This window comes from Erpetoichthys calabaricus, chromosome 6 (assembly GCF_900747795.2).
Source record: "Erpetoichthys calabaricus chromosome 6, fErpCal1.3, whole genome shotgun sequence".
Lineage (NCBI taxonomy): Eukaryota > Metazoa > Chordata > Cladistia > Polypteriformes > Polypteridae > Erpetoichthys > Erpetoichthys calabaricus.
Window position 1 is genome coordinate 11020145 of NC_041399.2, and position 24888 is coordinate 11045032.

The window sequence follows — 24888 nt, forward strand, 5'->3', positions numbered from 1 at the left end:
CAGCAAACTATTGGCTGTCACAACGAGAGATGAGCTCAACTTTGCTGGAAGGTCAGCATGCAATCTGTAAAGTAGACAGACATGCCCTGCGGTTTTCAATCGTTCATAATTGACACGGTCTGGCGACGAGATCAACAACTGCACTGAGCAAGTCTGATGTACCAAGTGATTAAAAGCCACGTAATGTCACACTAGCTTTAAGCAAGTTTTTTTTTTTTTTCTTTCTTTCTTGTGCCAACATTAAGGTTCAACCACAAAGAAAAATTGATTGTTTATGCTAAAATGTTTTTCGTTCGTTTTCTTGATAAGCAATGATATTTTAAAGGATAAAACTGAGTTAGTGGTTTGAAATAAAATCATATATATATATATATATATATATATATATATATATATATATATATATATATAATATACAGTGGTGTGAAAAACTATTTGCCCCCTTCCTGATTTCTTATTCTTTTGCATGTTTGTCACACAAAATGTTTCTGATCATCAAACACATTTAACCATTAGTCAAATATAACACAAGTAAACACAAAATGCAGTTTTTAAATGATGGTTTTTATTATTTAGGGAGAAAAAAAAATCCAAACCTACATGGCCCTGTGTGAAAAAGTAATTGCCCCCTTGTTAAAAAATAACCTAACTGTGGTGTATCACACCTGAGTTCAATTTCCGTAGCCACCCCCAGGCCTGATTACTGCCACACCTGTTTCAATCAAGAAATCACTTAAATAGGAGCTGCCTGACACAGAGAAGTAGACCAAAAGCACCTCAAAAGCTAGACATCATGCCAAGATCCAAAGAAATTCAGGAACAAATGAGAACAGAAGTAATTGAGATCTATCAGTCTGGTAAAGGTTATAAAGCCATTTGTAAAGCTTTGGGACTCCAGCGAACCACAGTGAGAGCCATTATCCACAAATGGCAAAAACATGGAACAGTGGTGAACCTTCCCAGGAGTGGCCGGCCGACCAAAATTACCCCAAGAGCGCAGAGACGACTCATCCGAGAGGTCACAAAAGACCCCAGGACAACGTCTAAAGAACTGCAGGCCTCACTTGCCTCAATTAAGGTCAGTGTTCACGACTCCACCATAAGAAAGAGACTGGGCAAAAACGGTCTGCATGGCAGATTTCCAAGACGCAAACCACTGTTAAGCAAAAAGAACATTAGGGCTCGTCTCAATTTTGCTAAGAAACATCTCAATGATTGCCAAGACTTTTCGGAAAATACCTTGTGGACTGATGAGACAAAAGTTGAACTTTTTGGAAGGCAAATGTCCCGTTACATCTGGCATAAAAGGAACACAGCATTTCAGAAAAAGAACATCATACCAACAGTAAAATATGGTGGTGGTAGTGTGATGGTCTGGGGTTGTTTTGCTGCTTCAGGACCTGGAAGGCTTGCTGTGATAGATGGAACCATGAATTCTACTGTCTACCAAAAAATCCTGAAGGAGAATGTCCGGCCATCTGTTCGTCAACTCAAGCTGAAGCGATCTTGGGTGCTGCAACAGGACAATGACCCAAAACACACCAGCAAATCCACCTCTGAATGGCTGAAGAAAAACAAAATGAAGACTTCGGAGTGGCCTAGTCAAAGTCCTGACCTGAATCCAATTGAGATGCTATGGCATGACCTTAAAAAGGCGGTTCATGCTAGAAAACCCTCAAATAAAGCTGAATTACAACAATTTTGCAAAGATGAGTGGGCCAAAATTCCTCCAGAGCGCTGTAATAGACTCATTGCAAGTTATTGCAAACGCTTGATTGCAGTTATTGCTGCTAAGGGTGGCCCAACCAGTTATTAGGTTCAGGGGGCAATTACTTTTTCACACAGGGCCATGTAGGTTTGGATTTTTTTTTCTCCCTAAATAATAAAAACCACCATTTACAAACTGCATTTTGTGTTTACTTGTGTTATATTTGACTAATGGTTAAATGTGTTTGATGATCAGAAACATTTTGTGTGACAAACATGCAAAAGAATAAGAAATCAGGAAGGGGGCAAATAGTTTTTCACACCACTGTATATATATATATATTTATATATATTTATATATATATTTATATATATTTATATATATATATATATATATTTATTTATATTATTATATTTATATATATATATATATATATATATATATATATAATATATATATATATATATATATATATATAATATATATATGTGTGTAAACATAAACACAAGCCAAATTTTCAGTAAAATGAAGATTAATGCTCTGAATAGTTTTGCAAGGCACAGTCCACATTTCAGCAAACATAAGTTTAAGTTGATGGTACAGTATATGTACTGTACTTTGTTCATATGCCTGTGATGTTCTTTGCTTTATGTGTTCACACCTGTAAACAACTCTAAGGTTACTGCTTTTTTTTTCCCTACCCATCCTTCTTTGTCTCAGTTTCTCAAAAATATTAATTTAGTCTTGGATTTGTGACTACAAAAGAGATGCCTACATTTGGCCAGTTAAACTCCGTCGTGAAGCTGAAAATATCATAGTTGTGCAAAAACAAGTCTTCTTGTACCATATTTAAATTTTAGCTCATTTTCCTTTCACCTTTTCTGTGATATCAAGTACAAATAAGTCGTTGTTCCAGTATGTAGTTGAACATGGGCTTTCAGATAAATTATCCCAGCAGCATTCAGTACAAATCAAGGATAGGATTTACTAAACCTGAAGTGTGCCACACAGAAATGACTAAAGGGTGAACAACACCAGGGTGAAGCTAACCAAAAACAAACCTTAGCTATCCTACTGGGTTTCTATATATGCCTCGTGTCCAAATCTAACAAGCTAGTCAGATTGCCTTATTTATTCATTTCTTTAAATTCTGAACTCCCCTCTCTCGATTTCTCACAAATGCTGTCTGCAGTGCCATTTTAGCACTCTCATTTTCCAGGACTCCAAGCTCAGTGGGCCTCTAGCAGGAAGCAGCCCTTAAATACCAATCTGGGATTATTCCTTGAATCATCATTGTGACGGCTCTGGTAACATCACACCCAAGCTCTGTATAGCAGCAACTTGGATTCCTGCCCCCTGAGCTCAAATAAAGGGTCACTTTTATAGGAAAACCTCCAATCACTGTCCAGCATTACTCTCATACACAAAAAGGCTCCTTAGATATTCATTGGTGCATGAAGATACTGAGGTCATGCAGCGGTATCCACTATCCTAAAGTTCCTTTGTCAGACAAAGGCTTTTATAAGGTTAACGGGATTATACCAATGCTTCATCAACACATATACACATGCCCGGTAAGCACACAGAAATCACATAGAAACATCCTATATGCGGACTATTAAGAACTAGTAAGACCGTCTAAGGCACTGTTAGTATGATTTTATATCTTTTGACACCAGCTGAATTAAGGAAAAGTACTGCCTAAAGCAATTCAAGGACAGTGAAAACCTAAAAGCTTATTTTGCTAAATCATTACAAAAGAGATTTCTCTTAGTCACACATCTTTATTGCCTCCCAAAATGTAGCATCACGATTATTACAATTCAAACAAAAAATTCATTAATAAACCATGACAAGATTTCATGGCCTTCTACCAGTCTCCATGACCACTTATTCACTGTATATTCAAAAATGCTTTAAATAAATAAACAATAATAAGTTTTGATTTAGAGATGACCAACGACCAATCGGACAGATTATTGGCAAAAGATTAGTGGGCAGTGGGACACACAGTAAATTTCTTCAAAGGACGACTAAGGTAGTGAGTTGCTGAAGCCAACTCTGGAACCCTTGCCAAGATAAAGAGTAGCACACAATTGTTTTGCTCATGTTCATAAACCTCACAGTGAAAAGGGAAATGAGAATCGCTGAAAGGCAGGTGGAGAAAAAGTGTGGTTAATAAGTTGATTCTAAGAGGGTCTTTATTTTAGCACTTAATACACTTCTTCCTGCATTGTTCTTAAGAGCAGTAAGGCTGAAGTAAATTACTATTTGCAGTTTAATTTTTTTATGCCCGTTTTCATCTGCAAACATGTTAGCAAAATGACAGTGCTAAGAAGCATTGAAGGTATTCTGTATTTATTTAGTGGAGCCTGTCACCATAACAGACTGGTTTCAGGTTTGAGGTGTTGCTGCCCATGCTGCTTTTAAACATATCATTAGTTTTTTCCTTTGTTAGCTTATGACAGAGTGCATGCACACACTTAGTGCAGTTTAGGCTGATGAACATGATCAATGCAACTTTAAAATTTCCATTCATAACAACAAAATTACATGGGGGAAATAATCAAAGAACCTGGGACAAAAGCAAAAACAGTTGGCTGTCCCTGCAGTAATTTTCTCCACATCGTCCTTGTGTAAATAAACAGCACTCACGTTTAAAATCCTTGTTAGTGCTCTTGCTTTTACTGGTAAAAATGATCTGCATGTGAAAAATACCTTTTTAAATTCAAATCAAATTTTATTTGTCACATACGCACTTCAATATGTAGTGAAATGCTTAGTTGCTGAACACCAAGAATGTGTATTAAAGAGTAAAAAGATATTAAATAACTCTAATTTCTAAATATCAATATGTGCAGTGACCGGATGCTGTTAATGTTATAAAATATAATACATAATATAAGAGAATTAATAACAGGGTTTCATGTACCTCTAGTTAATTTCCTCATTTATGATGTGGATAGCCTCCTCAATCTTTCTGAAGTGCTATTCAGGCAGCCATTGCATTTTCCTGATTGCTGCACAGAGAAGAGGCTGTTGTCGGGATGGCTGGTATCTCTGATAATTTCCGTTGCCATGGTTTGACTGCACTTGGTGCAGATGTCCTGGAAGTTGGAGATTTCTCACACAGTGGTGCATTTAGCTGAACACACCACTCTCCGCAGAGCCTTGTGTGCTTTTTCCAAGACAGGTTATATTTCCTGATAGGATACTTTAAGATGGTGGATTTATAGAAATTTTTTTTTTTTTTTACCTGAGAGGGCATCCTAAAATCCCTGAGGCATCCGAAAGTGGTAAAACATTGTTGTGCCAAGGTGTCAATATGCTTGGACAAAGTTAGGTCCTCTGTGATGGAAACATGTCCTTCCTCTTTGTCGGAGTACTGTAATTTCTGTTAGTTATATTAATATAAGCTTTTGTTGGTGATTTTCATAGATTACTTATAAATTATTATATTTAAATATTTGTACAGAAGGTAGCATGAACGTGGATAGTTGTACTGCAAGAGCTATAATATATATACACACACACAGTGTATCTTATGGTTATGTTCTATTTATACAGCTTCTCACCCCCTCTCTTTCTCTATGATAGTAATTTGTGTGTTTTTATTTGTGTCTCCCCCCCACCCCCTTCCTTGTAGGTGATACACTTTTGACAATTCTTGCTCCATCTGGTACACAGTTAGAAGTACCAGTTCCTGAAATGGTAGGTTAAACATGGAACAATTTCTTACCTTTCTGTTTTGCATTGGTATTTTTCTTGTTTAATTTTACAGTCAGTTAATTGTTCAGATTATGCAGTAGCCAGCAGAAGGACAGCCAGATAATTAATTTAACATGCTTCCTTCACACCTTTATCCTACAGAATTAAAAATACAAACAAGTACAAAGTTTAAAATTTCATATATATATATATATATATATATTTCAGCGTACCGAGTATGTTGTCTCCATGTTACAATGGAACACTACCATTGTATTTGGGCTTTTTTTTTTTTTTTTAATAATAGCTCAAGTATGCCCCCAAACACTATCCCTGAACCCATGGAACACCATAGACATGGTAATTGGAGAAAAGGTAAGGTTTTGTTGTGTTTGACTATACAGGGTCGCCTGCCCTATGTGCCCAACATAAGGTGGCTGGTCTTTATGATACCTGAAGTAAGGAAGAGGAATGCTGATGACCCTTTTCATCTTGGCCAGTACCTCCTTACCTGCTTGTCCTGACATGATGGTTTGGGACAGGAATGGTATTGGGAAATGTTTGTTCAAGTCAAGTTGGGGAGCATGCACTGGTACAGTGCGTTGCCACACCCACTACACAACGAAACAACTCCGGATTCTGTTTGGCAACCCCCCAGGTAGAGACACGGTCCAGTCCCACCCTCCGGAAATGGCCCTCTATCTGCCGCAGCCAGGTGTTACATGGGTGACCCCTTGGCCTGATCCCGCCACTTGGGTCCCCAACAATGAGGATCCTACGAGCTGGATCACCCTCGGGGAAATGCACCACATGGCCGTCGTGCCATAACTGATGCTCCCTCACAATGCAAGTAATGTGCCTCATGTGGGACTCCGTGAGCAACCGTTCATTCGACACAAAGTCAAACCAATGGTACCCAAGGATTTTCCGCAGAGAGACAGTACCACGGGAGTCCTGTCTTTGCCTCAGGGCACTGGATAGCGTCCATATCTCGCAACCATATAGCAAGACAGGATGAATCAGGACTCTAAAGACTTGAACTTTCGTCCTTCTGCATAGATATCGGGAGCGCCACACACCCCTTTCTAGCGACCTAATGACCCCCCCCATGCTCTCCTTATCCGTCTACTGACTTCATAGGAAGAATCACCAGGGACATGAGTGTCACTGCCAATGTAAGTAAACCTCTTGACGAGCTCAACACTCTTTACACAGACACACTGCTGATGGCTGTGCCCATGAGGTCATTAAAGGCCTGGATCTTTGGTTTTTATCAGGACCCTTGCAATCCCAGACATTCAGACTCCTCGCTCAGTCTCTCGAGCGCCCCAATCAGAGCCTCCATTGACTCCACGAAGATCACAGCATCGTCCGCAAAGTGAAGATCTGTAAATCTTTCTTCACCAACAGATGCCCCACAGCTGCTGGACCCCACGACCTTGTCCAACACTCAGTCCATACAAGCATTGAACAGAGCAGGAGCAGAACACACCCCTGATGAACCCCAGAATCAACTGGGAAAAACGCAGAGGTTCTGCCAGCACTCACAGTCCCAGTGTATAGGCCGGCCATGATATCCAGCAACCTCAAGGGGATCCTGCGAACCCTCAGGATGTCCCTCAGGGTAGCTCGATCAACTTAGTGGAACGTTTTACGAAAATCGACAAAGGCTGCAAAGAAACTCTGCCAATATTCGCGTTTGCACTCCATGAGAACCCTCAGTGCCTGGATGCGGTCGATGGTAGACTTCTTAGGCGTAAAACCAGGCTGTTCCGGTCGCTGGTAGGTGAGCAAGTGATCACATATCCTATTGAGGACGACCCTAACAAGGACCTTACCTGGCACAGAGAGCAGTGTTATCCCCCTGTAGTTTCTGCAATCCAGGCGATCACCCTTCCTTTTCCAGATAGGGTTGACAAGTCCCGTTTTCCAGTCAGTTGGGATGATGACAGTCTCCTAAATGGAAGCAAAGATTGATTGCAATGCCAGGAGTACAGCCTTACCACCTGCCTGGAGAAGTTCACCCCGGATACCACAGATCCCTGCAGCCTTTTTCCCCCTTCTGCTGGTTCACCACCTGTGCAATCTTAATGAGATTGGGTGGGTCACAGCTAACTGGAGGATCAGCCTCAAGAACTGTGGACCCCGAGATATCCAACATCCTAGCCAGAGGATCAGCTTTGAACAACTGCTCAAAGTAGCCAGCCCAGCGGGTCACAACTGCAGTGTCACCCGTAAGGACCTTTCCATTAGCCGCCCTGACTGCGACACTCCGAGGAACAGATTCGTATATGCGTAATGCTTAGATTCCTGTGTAAGCAGAACGTGGGTCGCTAGACCACAGATGGTGTGTCACTTTCTCACAGATTCCTCTAACAAACGCCTCTTTATCTGCCCTCACAGCCGTCCCTCTCAGTTCCCGGTACAGACTAGAGTTGCCATTGAGCCATGTGCAGTGACTCCTCTCAATGATATCCAGGGTGCCCTGCGAAATGAAACGCCTCCTTCTGGGAACACCGGTAACACCAACACGACCCTCAGCAACCTTCAGGGTCTTGTCACGGAAGGTCTTCCACATCACATTAGGATCGGCAGTTGCACCCAAATCTGCAAGTTCCTCACACAAACTGCGTGCTAACTCTTTAGAAGCAGCCTGGTCTTGGAGTCTGGCCAAGTCCAGGCTCATTTTCCTAGTAGGTGGTAACCCGTTGGACCTAATTCAGCTTAGAATGGTTGTACACTTTATAGAAAATGCATTTTGCTACTATGCTGTCTTAATGGCACCTTTTTGCAAGTAAAAATTGTGTGCTTTTTTTTTTATCTTCTGAATATTTTAATTTGTAAAATTATTTTCAGCTAGATAGTGGATCTGATTTGCTCTGAGCTATCATTCTCTGATTCACTGTCTTGAACCATGGTTATATGTTGATGCATCATTCTTCAGATCTTTTTCTTGAAATATTTGACCACTGAGTTTTGCTTTGCTGCATTGTCCCAAACCAGCGTTACTTTAAAGTGATTGACTGCCAGACTGTGCATGAGTGATATTTGTTATGGGTGGGGGAAAAAACAAATAATCAGTTTTGAAAGGAATTGGATATGGGCTTTTCATTTCACGCTTTTATAATCAATTACTAAACTAATGAGTTGTTTTCTCCTTTTTAAAATGAGTGCTGAAACTTACAGTAGTTGTATGCACTCACACATGCACACCTTGGAGTGAAGAGTGGTCAACAATAGGCTACTGGCTATTGGTTTATGTTAAAAAAAAAAAAAAAAATCTGTATGTATAGGTTTTCATTTCCATCACTTTTAAACAGTTTTCTAGTATGCAATTTCAGTTTCAGTTTAGTTTTTTTTTTTTTTTCACTCAAGCAGATATTTCATTTTCACCACTTTCTAATGCAAACAACAAAGTTTTGCAGTAGATGCTACATAAAGGTTTTTTTTTTTTATTCTATTATAGGGTCAAAATGGGCAAAAGAAGTATCAGGTGAATTTAAGAAGCCAATCTGGGCCCATACAAGTGCTGCTTATAAACAAAGAATCAGGTTCTTCTAAACCTGTAGTATTTGCTGTGCCACCTCCTGATGACCTGATGGTAATCCCAACACCACCCTCAACACCAGCAACCCCACAAAAGTCTCCACCTCTGCAGCATCATCCTGACCAGAATGATCCAACAGTTCCTCTTGCAGTAACAGAAGATTTCAAATCCGGTAGGTGAGAAAACAAACTGCCTTCCTTGCATTGCTTTCTATTGTGCTTTGTTTTTGTAAAAGTAATGACCACTTCTGTACAAATTTATTTTTTAACCCCGCATTCTCGAGGCATTTGACTGTAGACACAACTTTCATTGATGTTATGGTTTTTTTTTTTATTATTAGGTTTAGGTTTTTTATAATAATAAAATTGATTTGAAAAGAGGAATATTTGCTTTGCAGTTTAGTTCCCTTTACTTGACCGTATATGATTTTTCTTAGAAATATGTGGGGCGCCCTCTGGTGTGGTTTTATGTACATCTCATCCGTAGCTTTCAGTTCAAAGATTAAGGCAGTGTGAAAATGGGTGTCTTTTAAAATCCTTGAGGCAATAAATTATTGTGAAAACTGATTTTACTCCTTGTTTTCTTTTTCAATTGATTTTGTTCTGCCATGCATTTTACATTTTTTTTTCTTGTTGGAGTCTATTTCGGCATATCTAAAGTTTGATTTGTGTGCTATACAATTCTGATTTAAAGAACTTCTAAAGAGAATTTTTCAAAGAAAAAGCAAAACTAGCTTAATAGTTTACTTTGATCTTCCCTTTATCATAACAAACATAATAAATACTATGAAATATACTATATTATACTACAGTATATACCTTTCTTAGTTCCACTTAATCTGAAAATTGTTTCTGTAACCCCAACTCAGATATACACCTTGACAGTCTCTGCCATTCTTTAGTAATAACTAACCTAACCATTTTGGCCCAACTTCTGGGTTTAGCACAGTTGCCACACTGTTTTACTCTAGGACTGGGCAATATGATAAAAAAACAAAACACAACTTAAATCATGAATTGTCCATAAATTTAAGTATTTTAACATAGAAATCATTTTGAACTATTCTTTAGGAGGAAGAATATGAGAATGTTGTCCACATATTTTGCAAACTCAAAATACAACTGTATCCTTAGAAATGTAAAAATGGTATAAACACACACATCTATGGGCTGTCAAGTTAGCAAAAAAAAAAAAGGTTTGAGTATTCCAAATATAGGTAAATGTTCATATATATTCCAATTAGATTGTGGATGTTATTTGTACATGCTGTTTTATGCTTTATTATTATGGCAGTAGCCACAATAGTGAAAAAAATGGCAACAGCAAAAAAGAAAAAAAAAAATCTTAGCAGTACCCAGGTAACTGTTTAAATATAAGAGGCATCAAAATCCCAAGCTTCTGGAGGAGTCACTTCCTCAATGGCAAGTGTGCTTGTACGTCTCCCCACCATAGCCTAGTCACCGCTTGCAGGATAGTTAGCTCAGGTGTATTCTTCTGCCCACCACCAGCCAAGGAACACTTTCTTCTTCACATAATCACAGTGCCTAATATCAAATAAAATAGAGAGCACACCTTGTGCAGTGCCTGCTGAAGCAGAGAGAAGAACATGGTGAAGCTGTCAGTTGTAGATGGGCTTTCTCTCATTCCTTTGGGTATTTCTGTTTTAATTGCTGACATACAACTGTACATTCTGCCATTTTTGAACTGCTATCTTCATTTTGTAAGCTTTGTATTTTACATTAGTTTGTTTGACATCCAATCTTTCATATCCAAACTATTGCAGACAAATGAATTCAAGTTACAGCCTTTCTTTGCAACAAGCTCATACATTAGAGAAATGCCGTTCTCCTCCATCTTTGCATTAATGTGTTTTGACTGTGCACATGAGACCAGCTGATTGGTAGCCTGATATTCACTCCCAATATTACTTGATTGACTGTTTAACTGTACCAGTTAATTTTTTTGTTGTGTATGAATTTATCACTTTATTACATTGATTTGAATTAAATGATTTAATAGATATCACCCAGCCCTACTCTACTCAGACTAATCAATTATTTACTTATGGCAAAGACAAAAATCAGTATTTAAATTCTGTTACACCTCAGTTGTAGCATTTCACACAGTCATTCACAATATTCACCTGTTTGGAATTTGGGAGTATCCTGGGTATCTTAACACTGCTGTCTGGTAATTCAAAGCTAGAGTTTACTAGAGTTGGCAGCATTCATACAAGACATTCCTCATGTTCCTGACCTTGGCCTACTACTTTTCTGTGTTTCCATGCTTTCCCATGCTTGCATATTTCAGAGGTTTGAGCTTGGATATGGAGGTATTCCACTTGAGTGTTTTAAGTAGATGTTCATCAGCGATCGCCTGACTCATAACATTGAAGGAAACAAAAAACAGCTGTCTTACATGAGAGGCCAATACATTTGTTGTGGTCAAAAATTATAACTTGTGTTTTTTCCCTGAAATCATTAAAGGAGTTTGAGTATCACAGGAAGAAAGCTTCCACTTGCCTGTTATTAAAGGGGTTTTGAGCTTTATCATGTGAGTTTGGTATAATAGTTTCTTTGCCTTGCACATGTAGGTAGATAGTAATTTTAGAAACCGTGTACACCATTCTCCGATTGTCATCTTTTTCATTTGGGATTTACTCAGTTTTTTCCAGATGCAAACAGTTGTACTCCTTTCCGACCCATCGCAAAACGAAAATACTTCCATTTTCTTTGAACAATCAAGGTGATCACGGACAAAATTTTTATAATTCTACTTCGCCCCAATATAACATCTTGACCTCAAGAATCTTCTACACTGATCCAAAGAATTATGTTTACATGTGTTTGTGTTAAATCGTTGTTTGTGTTAAATCGTTGTTAATGGACCCTTCTGGGGAATATTATTACCATTTGCCTTTTAATTTGTTTCATACAAAGAGAGTTGTTTTCTCTCTGTTATAAAAAAAATCTTGGAAGGAGATGAGATGTGATTTTCTCAGAGACACTTTCACGTCCCGTGAGATGAGACTTTGCACCAAGAGATTTAACCACGTCCAGGGCCAGAAATAAGACAAAAGGATGACAAAGTAGAACATCGTAAAGAATTAAAAAATGTTGGTGCAGTACACATGCAGAGTAGGTTAGAGATAATGGAAGTCTGAAAATTCGAAAGTCTCAAAAAAAGATAAAGATCAAATAAGCACAAACAAATGGAAATTATTACTCGGTGAAATAACGGAACAGTGAAAAGAGATTGAATATATTGTTCAGATTTAAACTGTAAGTCGGAGACTTGTAGATCGTCTAATTTGTGTTGCCTTCAGGGGAAAAAAAAGTAGTGTTCCCAATGAAGAGGCTTATCCACAAGAATGAAAAGATTAAAGTGAAATCCCGGGAGAGTGAAATTACAAAGCCCTGTGAGACAAGAGCATATGCAAAGAGATTTGGAAAAGTCCTGCCCACATAACCACGCACACGGTTCAATCATTTCTCATTTGTGTGAATGCTATTGTCAGACACATTTCTTGTAGAGAGAAAGAAACAGTATTCACTCACGGGCAGTTGTACGTTGCGTTGTCATGATGTAATTCCAAACACGGAATCAAAATTCAATGCGATATTGATGAAAAGGTAAAAGTGAAAAGAGATCAAATATATTGACATACAGTAGGTGATATGACAGAAGTGCGCCACGCGAGATGCGGATCACGTGGCGGCGGTAGGCCAACAGCTGATTGAGCAAAGAGGAAGTAAAAAAAATGTTTCCCATTATATCACTGTTTAAGAGGTGGTTTCAGAGGAGTGACCATGTCTCCTTGGGGTGTGTTCAGCCCCCCTCTTCTCAATTTGAGTGGCAGGGATGCGAAATGGCTGGCGCATAGCCCCCTACTACCAATAATAAAGTAGCAACTAACAGCTTTTTCTGTCCTTGAGACTCTTTCCTCCAGCAGTTCTCTCCTAATTCGTTGCCTCTGCTCCAAATTGTTCAAAACTCTCCTTTAGTAGTGCTTGGTCACTGAGTTTTAACAGCTTTACCTTATAGGACTATGGACAAATCCTGTTTCTAGGCCTGTTCTAGTAGATGATTAACTGGCTCACCTCAGAGACATGACCCTATTTATGTAACTTGTAGTGAAATTAGATAGAACAGAGAAATGAGCCAGTCTGCATTGATAAAATGTGATTTAAGCAGTACCTTGCTTTCAAAAATAAGCCAGCACTATAAATAATACATGAACAATAGAATCCTAAACAGCCCATAGGCTTCAAAAACAATACCTGAGTGGCAAATTGGGTCCAACAAAGCTGTGCTTCACAAGCTTTCCAAAAGCACCCAACATCAATTTCATTACATAACATTCTTCAAAGCAATGACTGGACAGTTCCTGCCCTTCTTTACAGTTAGTGTTTTGGTACAACTCACTTAGTGCAGGTGGAGAAGCTACCCAATTTGTGACCACAGATAAGAATAATAAACAACAGTGACATTGAAGATGAATGTTATTTTGAAACCAAATCTTACTAGTGTAGCTCATAAACTAGAAGTTACATTTTGACTATGAGAGAGTCTGACTTTTCACTTGGAGGAAAATTTTCAACAAAAAAAATCCTCACAGGTCACATTTACTGGCACATATATATTTAAAAATTGTCCTACTGGAAGGTCCAACCACAACTCGGTCTATGGCAGATCGAAAACAAATAAAAACCTGACATTTGTTGGAGTCCATGATGCTCTGAATTATTTTACAGGCTTCCCAATGCCTTTTCAACAAAAACAGCCTCACAACCGCACAGAATCAACATCATGATGACAATTAGATTCTTTTCTGCATGGCCTTGACTCATTTCATACTGAACCACTGAAAATGCTGTATTGGTTTCCATAGAACCTGATATACAAAATCAAAATTCTGATGACTTGATCCTAGAGTTTAAACCAAGTCAGTTACCATATGCTAACTCCAAGCATTAAAGTTTGTGTTTTGGTATTAAGAGGCGCTTTTTTTTGGCCATGTTTGCCAAATAGTTTGTTTTAATATGGAGGCAATGTCTAAGTGTTCTGGGGAGTAAAAGTAAAGCTGAATAAATCGAACTCTGCAGCTGTATGAATAAAAGGTAAAATACCATTTCAGGTTAGTGGAAATAGCCCAAACGTTGATAGAAATCTACGTTTTGTACCTAATACTTGTATGCAAAATTTGGTTGAAGTGAAAGCGTACTCAAGTTATCATGTTTATGCGCACACACATGCGTGCGCACACACAGACAGAAGTCCAAAAATGGTATTTTCGGTCTCGGGGAGGTCTAAATTGTTGAGATTCATCAAAATCTCGAAATGGAGTTTTTGGAGGATTCTAATACTTTCCCTATACAGTAATCCCTCCTCCATCGTGGGGGTTGCGTTCCAGAGCCACCCGCGAAATAAGAAAATCCGCGAAGTAGAAACCATATGTTTATATGGTTATTTTTATATTGTCATGCTTGGGTCACAGATTTGCGCAGAAACACAAGAGGTTGTAGAGAGACAGGAACGTTATTCAAACACTGCAAACAAACATTTGTCTCTTTTTCAAAAGTTTAAACTGTGCTCCATGACAAGACAGAGATGACAGTTCTGTCTCACAATTAAAAGAATGCAAACATATCTTCCTCTTCAAAGGAGTGCGTGTCAGGAGCACAGAATGTCACATAGATAGAGAAAACAATCTCTAGCAAACAAATCAATAGGGCTGTTTGGCTTTTAAGTATGCGAAGCACTGCGGCACAAAGCTGTTGAAGGCGGCAGCTCACACCCCCTCCGTCAGGAGCAGAGAGAGAGTTTGTTTTTCGGTCAAAAATCAATACGTGCCCTTTGAGCTTTTAAGTATGCGAAGCACCGTGCAGCATGTCGCTTCAGGAAGCAGCTGCACAAAAGATAGCAACGTGAAAATAATCTTTCAGCATTTTTAGACGAGCGTCCGTATCGTCTAGGTGTGTGAACAGCCCCCCTGCTCAATCCCCATACGTCAGGATCACAGATAGTCAGCGCAAGAGAGAGAGAAAAGTAAGCAATCTAGCTTCTCAGCCATCTGCCAATAGCGTCCCTTGTATGAAATCAACTGGGCAAACCAACTGAGGAAGCATGTACCAGAAATTAAAAGACCCATTGTCCGCAGAAATCCGCGAACCAGCAAAAAATCCGCGATATATATTTAAATATACTTGCATATAAAATCCGCGATGGAGTGAGGCCGCGAAAGGCGAAGCGCGATATAGCGAGGGATCACTGTACTTTGTATACAAGAAAGTCAGGGAGGTCTAAATGTCGAGTTTTTTAATAAAATAAAATTTTTGGATGATTACAATGCTTTCCCTGTGCTTCATATACAAGAAGGTAGAAAGGAATAAGAACTGGAATGCAAGGAGCAAAGAAATTTGTTTAAACGAAGAACACATTTTTTTTTTTTTCTTCTTTCCATCGAATGGAAATTTTTTATTTTTCCTACCTGATACCAACGGGGCTCCATATAAAACAGTAAACTTCCACTTTACCCATCTGTTGTTTTTTTTTTTTTCTCCAGCTTTTCAGGTAATTTTAAGGTTAGTAAATGCAGCATGTGCCGCAAATGTGGAATCCCAAGACTCGTGCATTCTACCATAAATGTTATTTTGAGGCTGAAGGTGACTCCACAATGAACAAAATATGTAAATAAAGTTGCTAAAATGTGTTGTTGCATAATGGTAGTTAACGTTTTCACTTTTGCTTCCTCCAGAGTTTTGACCCCTACAGTATGCAAATTGTGTAGCAATCTAGGACTCCTGAACAGCTTGCAGACTTGAACAGAAATAATGGGACACTGAACATGACACTGCACTTAATAATGATTCTTTACATGTATATAGCTACTCAAACTGCTCTCCACACAGGGAGGGTCTGGGAAGTGAACCCAAAATGTCCTTATTGATTTCGTCAAATGTGTTTATGAAATTCTTTAGCGTCATTAAGAACTTCTGAAACTGCATTGCTATTGTACTACAAAAGCTAAATGTCCCCATCATAAGTTTTGTTGGTAATAGCCTGCGTAACTACCTCAGAATTGTTTGCAGATTGCAAAAGAGTGGCCACTGCAGCCGAGGATTGAAGGTAGCAGTCATGTGCCACAAGCTGACAGTGCTACTCACCTCAATAATGTATAGAGACTTGCAGCATAGTGCTTTGGATTAAGAAATCATGTATTCCGTCATTTTTCAATTTTTTCCCTTTCATTTTTGTGTTCCCCACAGATTGTAGGTTACTGCAGACAACTAATCTTCACCCCAACTCCACAATCAATGAAACAGAGACTAATAACCAAGGTGTCACAGAAGGTCCTGACATTCAGACATTACTACCATTGGATGTTAATAGTATTCTTAAAGTCAACACAGCAGAACAAATTAAAGAGGAGCTAGAAGGTAATGAAAATCATTTCATTTTTTTTTTTTTACACAACTGGTCTTGTTATGTAGGATGCACGAATTACAGAATATTTCAGCAATACTGATGCAGTGCAGGTCAACAAACAAAAGAACCTCCTTAGCTTTCAGTTGTAAACATCTCCCTGATTTGCCAGTAGCCATGGCAGGTAAAAGATACCCTGAAGGAAAGACAATCTTGTGTCAGACCACCATTTTTAATGACACAAGAACAACTTTTGTGTGACACCGAAGTGAATAATGGGAGTGGTAAGTCCTTTCCATCATCTACACCAGAACGCATTTTTTTCGATTGTAAATGAATGGTGGGAGGTTTAGATTTACATTGAAAGCAGCAAAGTTTGGCATATATTCGTGATGACCTGACTGCTGTGTAGTGTTACAGTATAGTGGTACTGGAAAAGTACTGCAAAAGTCATATCTTTAAACAGTACAGTTTCAGGATTTTTGGTACTAGAAGTAAATGTCAGTTTTCTTCTGAACCAAGCCCCCAACCTAATTGTTCCCACACTCGCTTTTACAGTGTTTACAAAACATTGATTTTGTAGACTTTGTGAAAAGAAACTTTACCCCATCACCATGGGTGACTAAATCTCAGATTGCTTAGGCACAACCGTGATTTAATGGGGCATCACACAGGGGGTTTTGGAGCAATGCATTATTAGCTTCTGAACTATTTTGGAACTGGTATTGAAATCTAAAAGCTGGAATCAAAATAATTTTCAGTTCAACATTACTGCAATATATAATGTACTGTATTAAGTGATGCACACTGTGAAAGAGAGACCCACCGTGAGGAAAACTGTGACAAGCTAAGGAAGAAGGAACTGAAACTGCCTAATGGAGCTTTTCCTTAGTTGAGCAAGTGACAGATTTAAATCCCCACAACATGAGTTCCTGTCTTACCACCTCTGATGTCTCTGGAAGGATGAAGAGACAGGAAGTGCGTGCGTGCACTGCCCTGAGTCCTTCCTCACTGGTGACAGAATGATGAGGCTGCTGTTATTTGTTTACTCCCTTTTCTTAGTAGTTCAAGTCCTCTCCTGACAACATCAACTGAGCCCTGAGTAGTGGTGTCAGTCAATCGGTAGTATAGTAAGGTCTTTGTATTTGCAGGGGTTTCATATCAATAGCATCCATGAATATTATGGTTCGTGCATAACCATGCAATTTTAAATGTTTTTTGCATAAGCAAATCCAACTAGTTTACAATATTTTAAAAATATTATCAAGATCTTCAATAGATAGATAGATGTACTAATATGTCCTGAAAGGGGAAATTTTAAAACTTTACAGATGATCAACAGAGAGATAAAATATAGAATATAATATATATCCTTGATGTAGTCCCACCTTGAATGCATCCATTACTCCTACCGCAGACCTCACCACAGTCGCACTTCCCTCGTACATATCCTGTACAACTCTTACATACTTCTCTGCCACTCTCGACTTCCTCATACAATACCACAGCTCCTCTCGAGGCACCCTGTCATATGCTTTCTCCAGGTCCACCAAGACGCAATGCAGCTCCTTCTGGCCTTCTCTATACTTCTCCATCAACATCCTCAGAACAAACATAGCATCTGTGGTGCTCTTTCTTGGCATGAAACCGTAATGCTGCTCACTAACCATCTCACTTCTTAACCGAGCTTCCACTACTCTTTCCCATAACTTCATGCTGTGGCTCATCAATTTTATCCCCCTGTAGTTACTACAGTTTTGCACATCCCCCTTATTCTTAAATATCGGCACCAGTTCACTTCTTCTCCACTCCTCAGTCATCCTCTCCCTTTCCAAGATTCCATTAAACAATCTGGTTAAAAACTCCACTGCCATCTCTCCTAAACACCTCCATGCTTCCATAGGTATGTCATCTGGACCAACGGCTTTTCCATTCTTCATCCTCTTCATAGCTGTCCTTACTTCCTCCTTGGTGATTCGTTGCACTTCCTGATTCACTATCTCCACATCATCCAATCTCTTCTCTCTCTCGTTCTCTTCATTCATCAGCCTCTCAAAGTACTCCTTCCATCTGCTCAACACACACTCCTCACTTGTGAGTACGTTTCCATCTTTATCCTTTATCACCCTAACCTGCTGCACATCTGTCCCAGCTCTGTCCCTCTGTCTAGCCAATCGGTACAGGTCCTCTTCTCCCTCCTTAGTGTCCAACCTCTTACAACTCATCATACGCCTTTTCTTTAGCCTTTGCTACCTCTCTCTTCACACTGAGGACAAATTATTGAGTAGAAGTTTGTCAAGAAATGCGACTGCGGCTCCTCTGTACCAACAGCAGTAAGCCTGTACCGTGCCTCATTGGGACTGCCAAGTCAGAAGCTTGCTTCCTTTTTTTTTTTTTTTTTAAATGGTCTTTTTTAGTCATTTGTCATTTTTAGTCATTCTGGTGTGTTCAAACCAGTGTGTATAGACAGTGCCCTCCATATTGTTTTGGATGAAGACGCATGTTTCCTTGATTTACACCTCTGCTCCATAGTTTTAAATTACAAATCAAACCATTCAGAGGTGATTAAAGTACACATTGCAGACTTTCATTTCAGGAGATTTTCATACATTTCCATCACACAACACTTTTTGTACATTGTTCCCACAAATCCCCTTCTCAGGACACCATAATGTTTGGTACAATTGGCATCAAAGGTGTTTGTGATTTCTCAGGTGGGTTTCATTGCTTCTTGAGATACCTTGGCTTGCTTCTACTCTTTGGAGTCTGTAGTTGCCATTGTTCAATAAGAGGACAAAAGCTGTGCCAGTGAAACTCCAAAGAATCTATTATGAGGCTGAAAAACAAAAATAAAACCATTGGAGAAACCTTAGAGTGGCCTAAATCAATTGTCTGGAATATCATTAAGAAGGGAGCGTATTGGTGAGCTCAGTAATCACAAAGGGACTGGTAGGCCAAGGAAGACCTCCACTGCTGATGACAGAAGAATACTCACTATGATAAAGAAAAAGTCCCCAACACTTGTCCAACAGATCAATAACCGTCTTCAGAAGACGTGTGTGTGTGTCAGAGATGACTTTGAGCAGAAGACTTCATGAACAGAAACACATGAGGACACACCGCAACATGCAAACCACTAGTTAGCCACAAAAACAGGATGGCCAGATTACTTTGTGAAAAAGGACTTCAAAGAACCTGCAGAATTCTGGGAAATGGTCTTGTGGACAGATGAGACAAAGATGAACCTGATCAGAGTGATGGCAAGAGCAAAATGTGGAGATGACAAGAACCTTCCCAAGATCCAAAGCAGACCACCTCATCTGTTAAACATGGTGCTGGGGGTGTTATGACTTGTGCATGTATGGCTGCTATAGGTCCTGGCACACTACTTTTCATTGATGATGGAACTGCTGACGGCAGTGGCACAATTAATTCTGAGGGGTGTAGAAACCTCTGATCTGCTCAAGTTTCAGTCAATGTTTACAAACTCATTGGACGGTGCTTCATCCTTCAACGATCCAAATGACCCTTACATACTGCTAAGGCATCACAGGAGTTTGTCAAAGCTAAAATGTAGAAAATTCTTGAGCGTCTAAGCCAATCATCTGATTTAAATCCAATTGAAAAGACCTTCCATATGCTGAAGAGAAAAGTTAAGGGGACAAGCCCGCTGAAACAAGTAGGAACTGAAAATGTAAATATTAGATGCTTTGGCAGAGCAACATCAGAGAAGATCCTCAGCACCTGGAGATGTCTGCGAATCGCAGAGTTCAAGCAGTTATTGCATGTGAGGGATATGCGACAAAGAACTAAATATGACCATAGCTTTAATAGGCCTGCCATTGCTGTGTCGTCAACAACATTATTACATTTAACAACATTACATTTATTTATATAGCAAATTTTCATACAAATGGTGTAGCTCAAAGTAATTTACAAGATGAAGAAAGCAAAGTTTATATGAAACAAAAATAAGACTTTGCAATACTAAATAACAAAGAATAAAGTAAGGTCAGATGGCCAGGAGGACAAAAGACAAACTCTGGATGGGCTGGAGAAAAAAAAACAAAATTGCAGAAGTTCTGAGGCCATGAGACACCCCCAGCCCCCACTGGGAAATCTACCTAACATAAATGAGCTCAGTCAGTCCTCGTGGTTTTTCAGGCTTCACGTGAAAGAATTTAATGATGATGGTTATGTGGACATCTGGGGTACAGCCTTCAATCCATCAATATAAGGATTGCATGGTGCCCTTGATCAGGTGGTGGTGGTGCAGATCGCCACCAGAGAAAACCGAAAAAAGTAGGGATTAGTATGGATTGTGGAGCCTTGATGAAAATGATTCAATGCACATACATCTTAATAGGGATGCACTAACATGCAGCCATGGGAAAGCCATGTTAAAATGTTTGTTTTAGCAGTTTTTTTAAATGCTCCACCATATTAGCCTGGCAAATTTCTATTGGTAAACTATTGCAGATTTTAGGTTGCATAACAGCAGAAGGCTGCTCCACCACTGAGCTTTAGCTCTTGGAATTATAAGTGCCTTGAGCATGGGAAAGGCACTAAGTAAAATGTAGTATTATTATTATTATTATTATTGTTATTAAGGAGACACTTATTCAAAGATCTAAGGTTATGACTTGGGATATAAGGTGAGGTGTCCCAAGTGTTAGGATGCCTTGAAATGGGGTGTTCTGTGACTGAAATGTATACAAATGCCTTTTAATGAAATTCCGCAATGTGCACTTTAGTTACATCTGAATTGTTTGATTTGTTATTTTAAAGAGTGGAACAGAGGGGGAAATCAAGGAAAAATGAGTCTTTGTCCCAAACATTATGAAGGGCATTCTGTGTGTGTGTGTGTGTGTGTGTGTGTGTGTGTGTGTGTGTGTGTGTGTGTGTGTGTGTATGTATATATGTACAGTCATATGGAAACATTTGTGAACCCCTCTCAGCCTGCATAATAATTGACTCTACTTTCAACAAAAAAGATAAGTGGTATGTCTTTCATTTCCTAGGAACATCTGAGTACTGCAGTGTTTTCCAAACAAAGATTTCAAGTGAAGCAGTATTTAGTTGTATGAAATTAAATCAAATGTGAAAAACTGTCTGTGCAAAAATGTGGGTCCCCTTGTAATTTTGCTGATTTGAATGCCTGTCACTGCTCAATGCTGATTACTTGCAACACCAAATTGGTTGGATGATCTCATTAAGCCTTGAACTTCATAGACAGGTGTGTCCACTCATGAGATATAAAGGTATTTAAGGTGATCAATTACAAGTTGTGCTTCCTTCCCTTTGACTCTCCTCTGAAGAGTGACAGCATGGGATCCTCAAAGCAACTCTCCAAAGATCTGAAAACAAAGATTGTTCAGTCTCCTGGTGTAGGGAAAGGCTACAAAAAGCTATCTCGGGGATTTAAACTGTCAGTTTCAACTGTAAGGAATGGAATCAGGAAATGGAAGGCCACAGGCACAGTTGCTGTTAAACCCAGCAGGTCTGGCAGGCCAAGAAAAATATAGGAGCGGCATATGAGCAGGATTGTGAGAATGGTGACAGACAACCCACAGATCACCTCCAAAGACCTGCAAGAACATCTTGCTGCAGATGGTGTATCTGTACGTCGTTCTACAATTCAGAGCAATTAATACAAAGAACATCTGTATGGCAGGGTGATGAGAAAGAAGCCCTTTCTGCACTCACGCCACAAACAAAGTCACTTGTTGTATGCTAATGCTCATGTAGACAAGCCCGATTAATTTTGGAACAAAGTGCTTTGGACTGATGAGACAAAAATTGAGTTATTTGGTCATAATAAAAAGCACTTTGCATGGCGGAAGAAGAACACCGCATTCCAAGAAAAACACCTGCTACCTACTGTCAAATTTGGTGGAGGTTCCATCATGCTGTGGGGCTGTGTGGCTAGTTCAGGGACTGGGGCCCTTGTTAAAGTCGAGGGTCAAATGAATTCAACCCAGTATCAACAAATTCTTCAGGATAATGTTCAAGCATCAGTCACAGAGTTGAAGTTACGCAGGGGTTGGATATTCCAAAAAGTCAATGACCCAAAACACAGTTCGAAATCTACAAAGGCATTCATGGAGAGGGAGAAGTACAATGTTCTGGAATGGCCATCACAGTCCCCTGACTTGAATATCATCGAAAATCTATCTGATGATTTGAAGCAGGCTGTCCATGCTTGACAGCCATCAAATTTAACCGAACTGGAGAGATTTTGTATGAAGAATGGTCAACAATACCTCCATCCAGAATCCAGACAGTCATCAAAGGCTATAGGAGGACAGCGTCAAGAGGCTGTTAGATTAGCAAAAGGAGGCTCAACTAAGTATTGATGTCATATCTCTGTTGGGGTACCCACATTTCTGTCTAATTTTGTTATGATGCATTTTGCATATTTTCTGATAATCCAATAAACTTAATGTGTCTGCTGAAATCCTACTGTTTCCATAAACCATGTCATATATTAAAAGGAAGTTGCTACTTTGTATGCTCAGCCAATGAGAAACAAAAATCCAAAGATTTAAGAGGGGTTCCCAAACTTTTTCATATGACTGTATAGATATTTAGATTAAAAAAAATGTATATTTAAAGAGCTTCTGTAAAAAGAAAGTTTCCCTGGGTACAAATTGTATAACATTGTATGAAGCTGACTTTTGATGTTTGTCTTGATAGCTGCTTTTGCATCTCATTTCTTGTCCGTGTCTCACACTCCCTACTGGTTTGTGGTCGGTCCTGAACTATAAGATGCCCAGGGCTTTGTTAGTGCTGGAGTTCTAATGCCCAGGGACTGCCAGTTTCATGCTCTCCTTGTGTGTGGTCATATTTGTGAGTGGGCTCTTGTCTTGTCCAGGGTTGATTTCTGTGCCGTCTGCATTGCAATGCTGTACTTTGTCAAGTGGGTCTGTGCACATTTGGTAAACGGTAGAGGACGCCCACTGTACAATATTTTTTGTTTTCCTTTTTGTTTTATAGGACCTGTTGTCGCAGACCTTATTGAAGAATTGATGTCTTCTGATGGTGAGATATTTTTGAGGAATTTCCTGTGAATTCAGTTTTCATTTCATGAGTGCTTTCAACACTGTTACATATTGCACTCTTTTAATTTTTGTTCCCTTTTTTTACACGTATTTGCAGTGTTCCCTTTGCTTCGGCTTTCTCCACCCCCTGGAGTAGATTACAGCTTTAATCTGGATGACAATGAAGGAATATGCGATCTTTTTGATGTGCAGATTCTGAATTATTAGATGGACAGACATTTTTTATTTTATTTTTGTTAATATTCTAACTACCTCTTCAGACATTCCCTACTTTACTGAACTCTCTCACACATAATCTGTTCCTAAGGATGATTTTTTTTTTAATCGTGATGCATGTGACACCCTCCTAGGCTAAAAATTTAAAGTCTCTTTTAAAAATAATCATCTAGGTTTGTTACAAATCAGAAATCTTTTCTTGATTGGGTGATGTTTTTTTATCCTAATCAAGTGAAATCTTTATTCATAATACATTTCACTAGGTGTCTCTTACTGCCTTGTTTTAGGCAAATCTTCTGCATATTTTAACATTTTCTTCATATTCATTTTTTTTATTGTGAATGTCACTGCCGAAAAATGCATTGTTTTTATTTTTCATAGTGTTTTATACCATTAATCAGATATACGTTTATATTTTTTTTTCTAAAACGTTTTAAAGCTATAAAGTGATTTTATTTGTAATAATTGTAAATTCTGTAATAAGCGGCCTTGAGCTTTTCTTGTACAATTTTGTGTACACCAGATGTGCCTGAAATAAAAATGCCTAAATCAGCACTGTGCTGTCCTTTACCGCTCCAAGAAATTAATTCTGATAGGCTGTGCCAGGTTTACAAGATCTTAATTCTGATTGGCTGTACTGAATTTACTTTTCCTTTCAATGAAATGCTCAATGACAAAATCAGAGAAATTAGAAAATGGCTTGATTGAGACGTGCAATTAGCAATATTCTGGGTTAATGATCTGATCTCTAGAATTGATTAAAAACACTCAGGACTATCTTGTAACATCTTGAACTGTTTTGAAAATGTCTTTTTAACTTAACTGCTAGCCGACCTCGTGTTCTCTTGAAGGATCAGCATAAGCACAATTCATGCTTGCTTCGATGAGCTCAAGTTATCTGGGCCATGATATGTTGTCCAGCATCCCCAGACAGGGACATGAGCACAACAGTCCTGCACTTTTAGTTTGCAATTCTGGATCTACTCCACATCTAACACACTCATTTTGGACAAGTAAGTTCCAGTTTTGAGTTCTCTGTCCTTGGAGCTTTGGTCTCGAACTCTCAAGGGTGATCCAGGAGCATTTTGCTACATTAGAGGTGAGAACTCCGTGGTTTATACCTTGTTAACTGTGCCAGTGTTTTTCTAGTGTTGATTCTGTGAAAGTGAGCAGCAATGAAGCTCAATCATTTGTAAACACTTTGTATGCTTTGCACACACATG

The 24888-nt window shown here is 39.1% G+C and overlaps 1 protein-coding gene across 2 annotated transcripts in view; it reads left to right on the forward strand.

The window, feature by feature from the left end:
- The window catches only part of e2f5 (E2F transcription factor 5), a 63029-nt gene extending 38812 nt beyond the window's left edge, over window positions 1–24217 (forward strand). Inside the window, exons 5-9 of one of the 2 annotated variants that reach the window (XM_051929285.1) lie at window positions 5355–5419; window positions 8883–9135; window positions 16232–16402; window positions 23385–23429; window positions 23547–24217. In XM_051929285.1, the coding sequence (XP_051785245.1) occupies window positions 5355–5419; window positions 8883–9135; window positions 16232–16402; window positions 23385–23429; window positions 23547–23656 (644 nt within the window). In that variant the 3' untranslated portion in view covers window positions 23657–24217. Of the gene's footprint in view, window positions 1–5354; window positions 5420–8882; window positions 9140–16231; window positions 16403–23384; window positions 23430–23546 lie in introns of those variants that run through there. The other variant, XM_051929286.1, reaches the window with a different exon arrangement.
- Window positions 24218–24888: the final 671 nt, after the last annotated feature.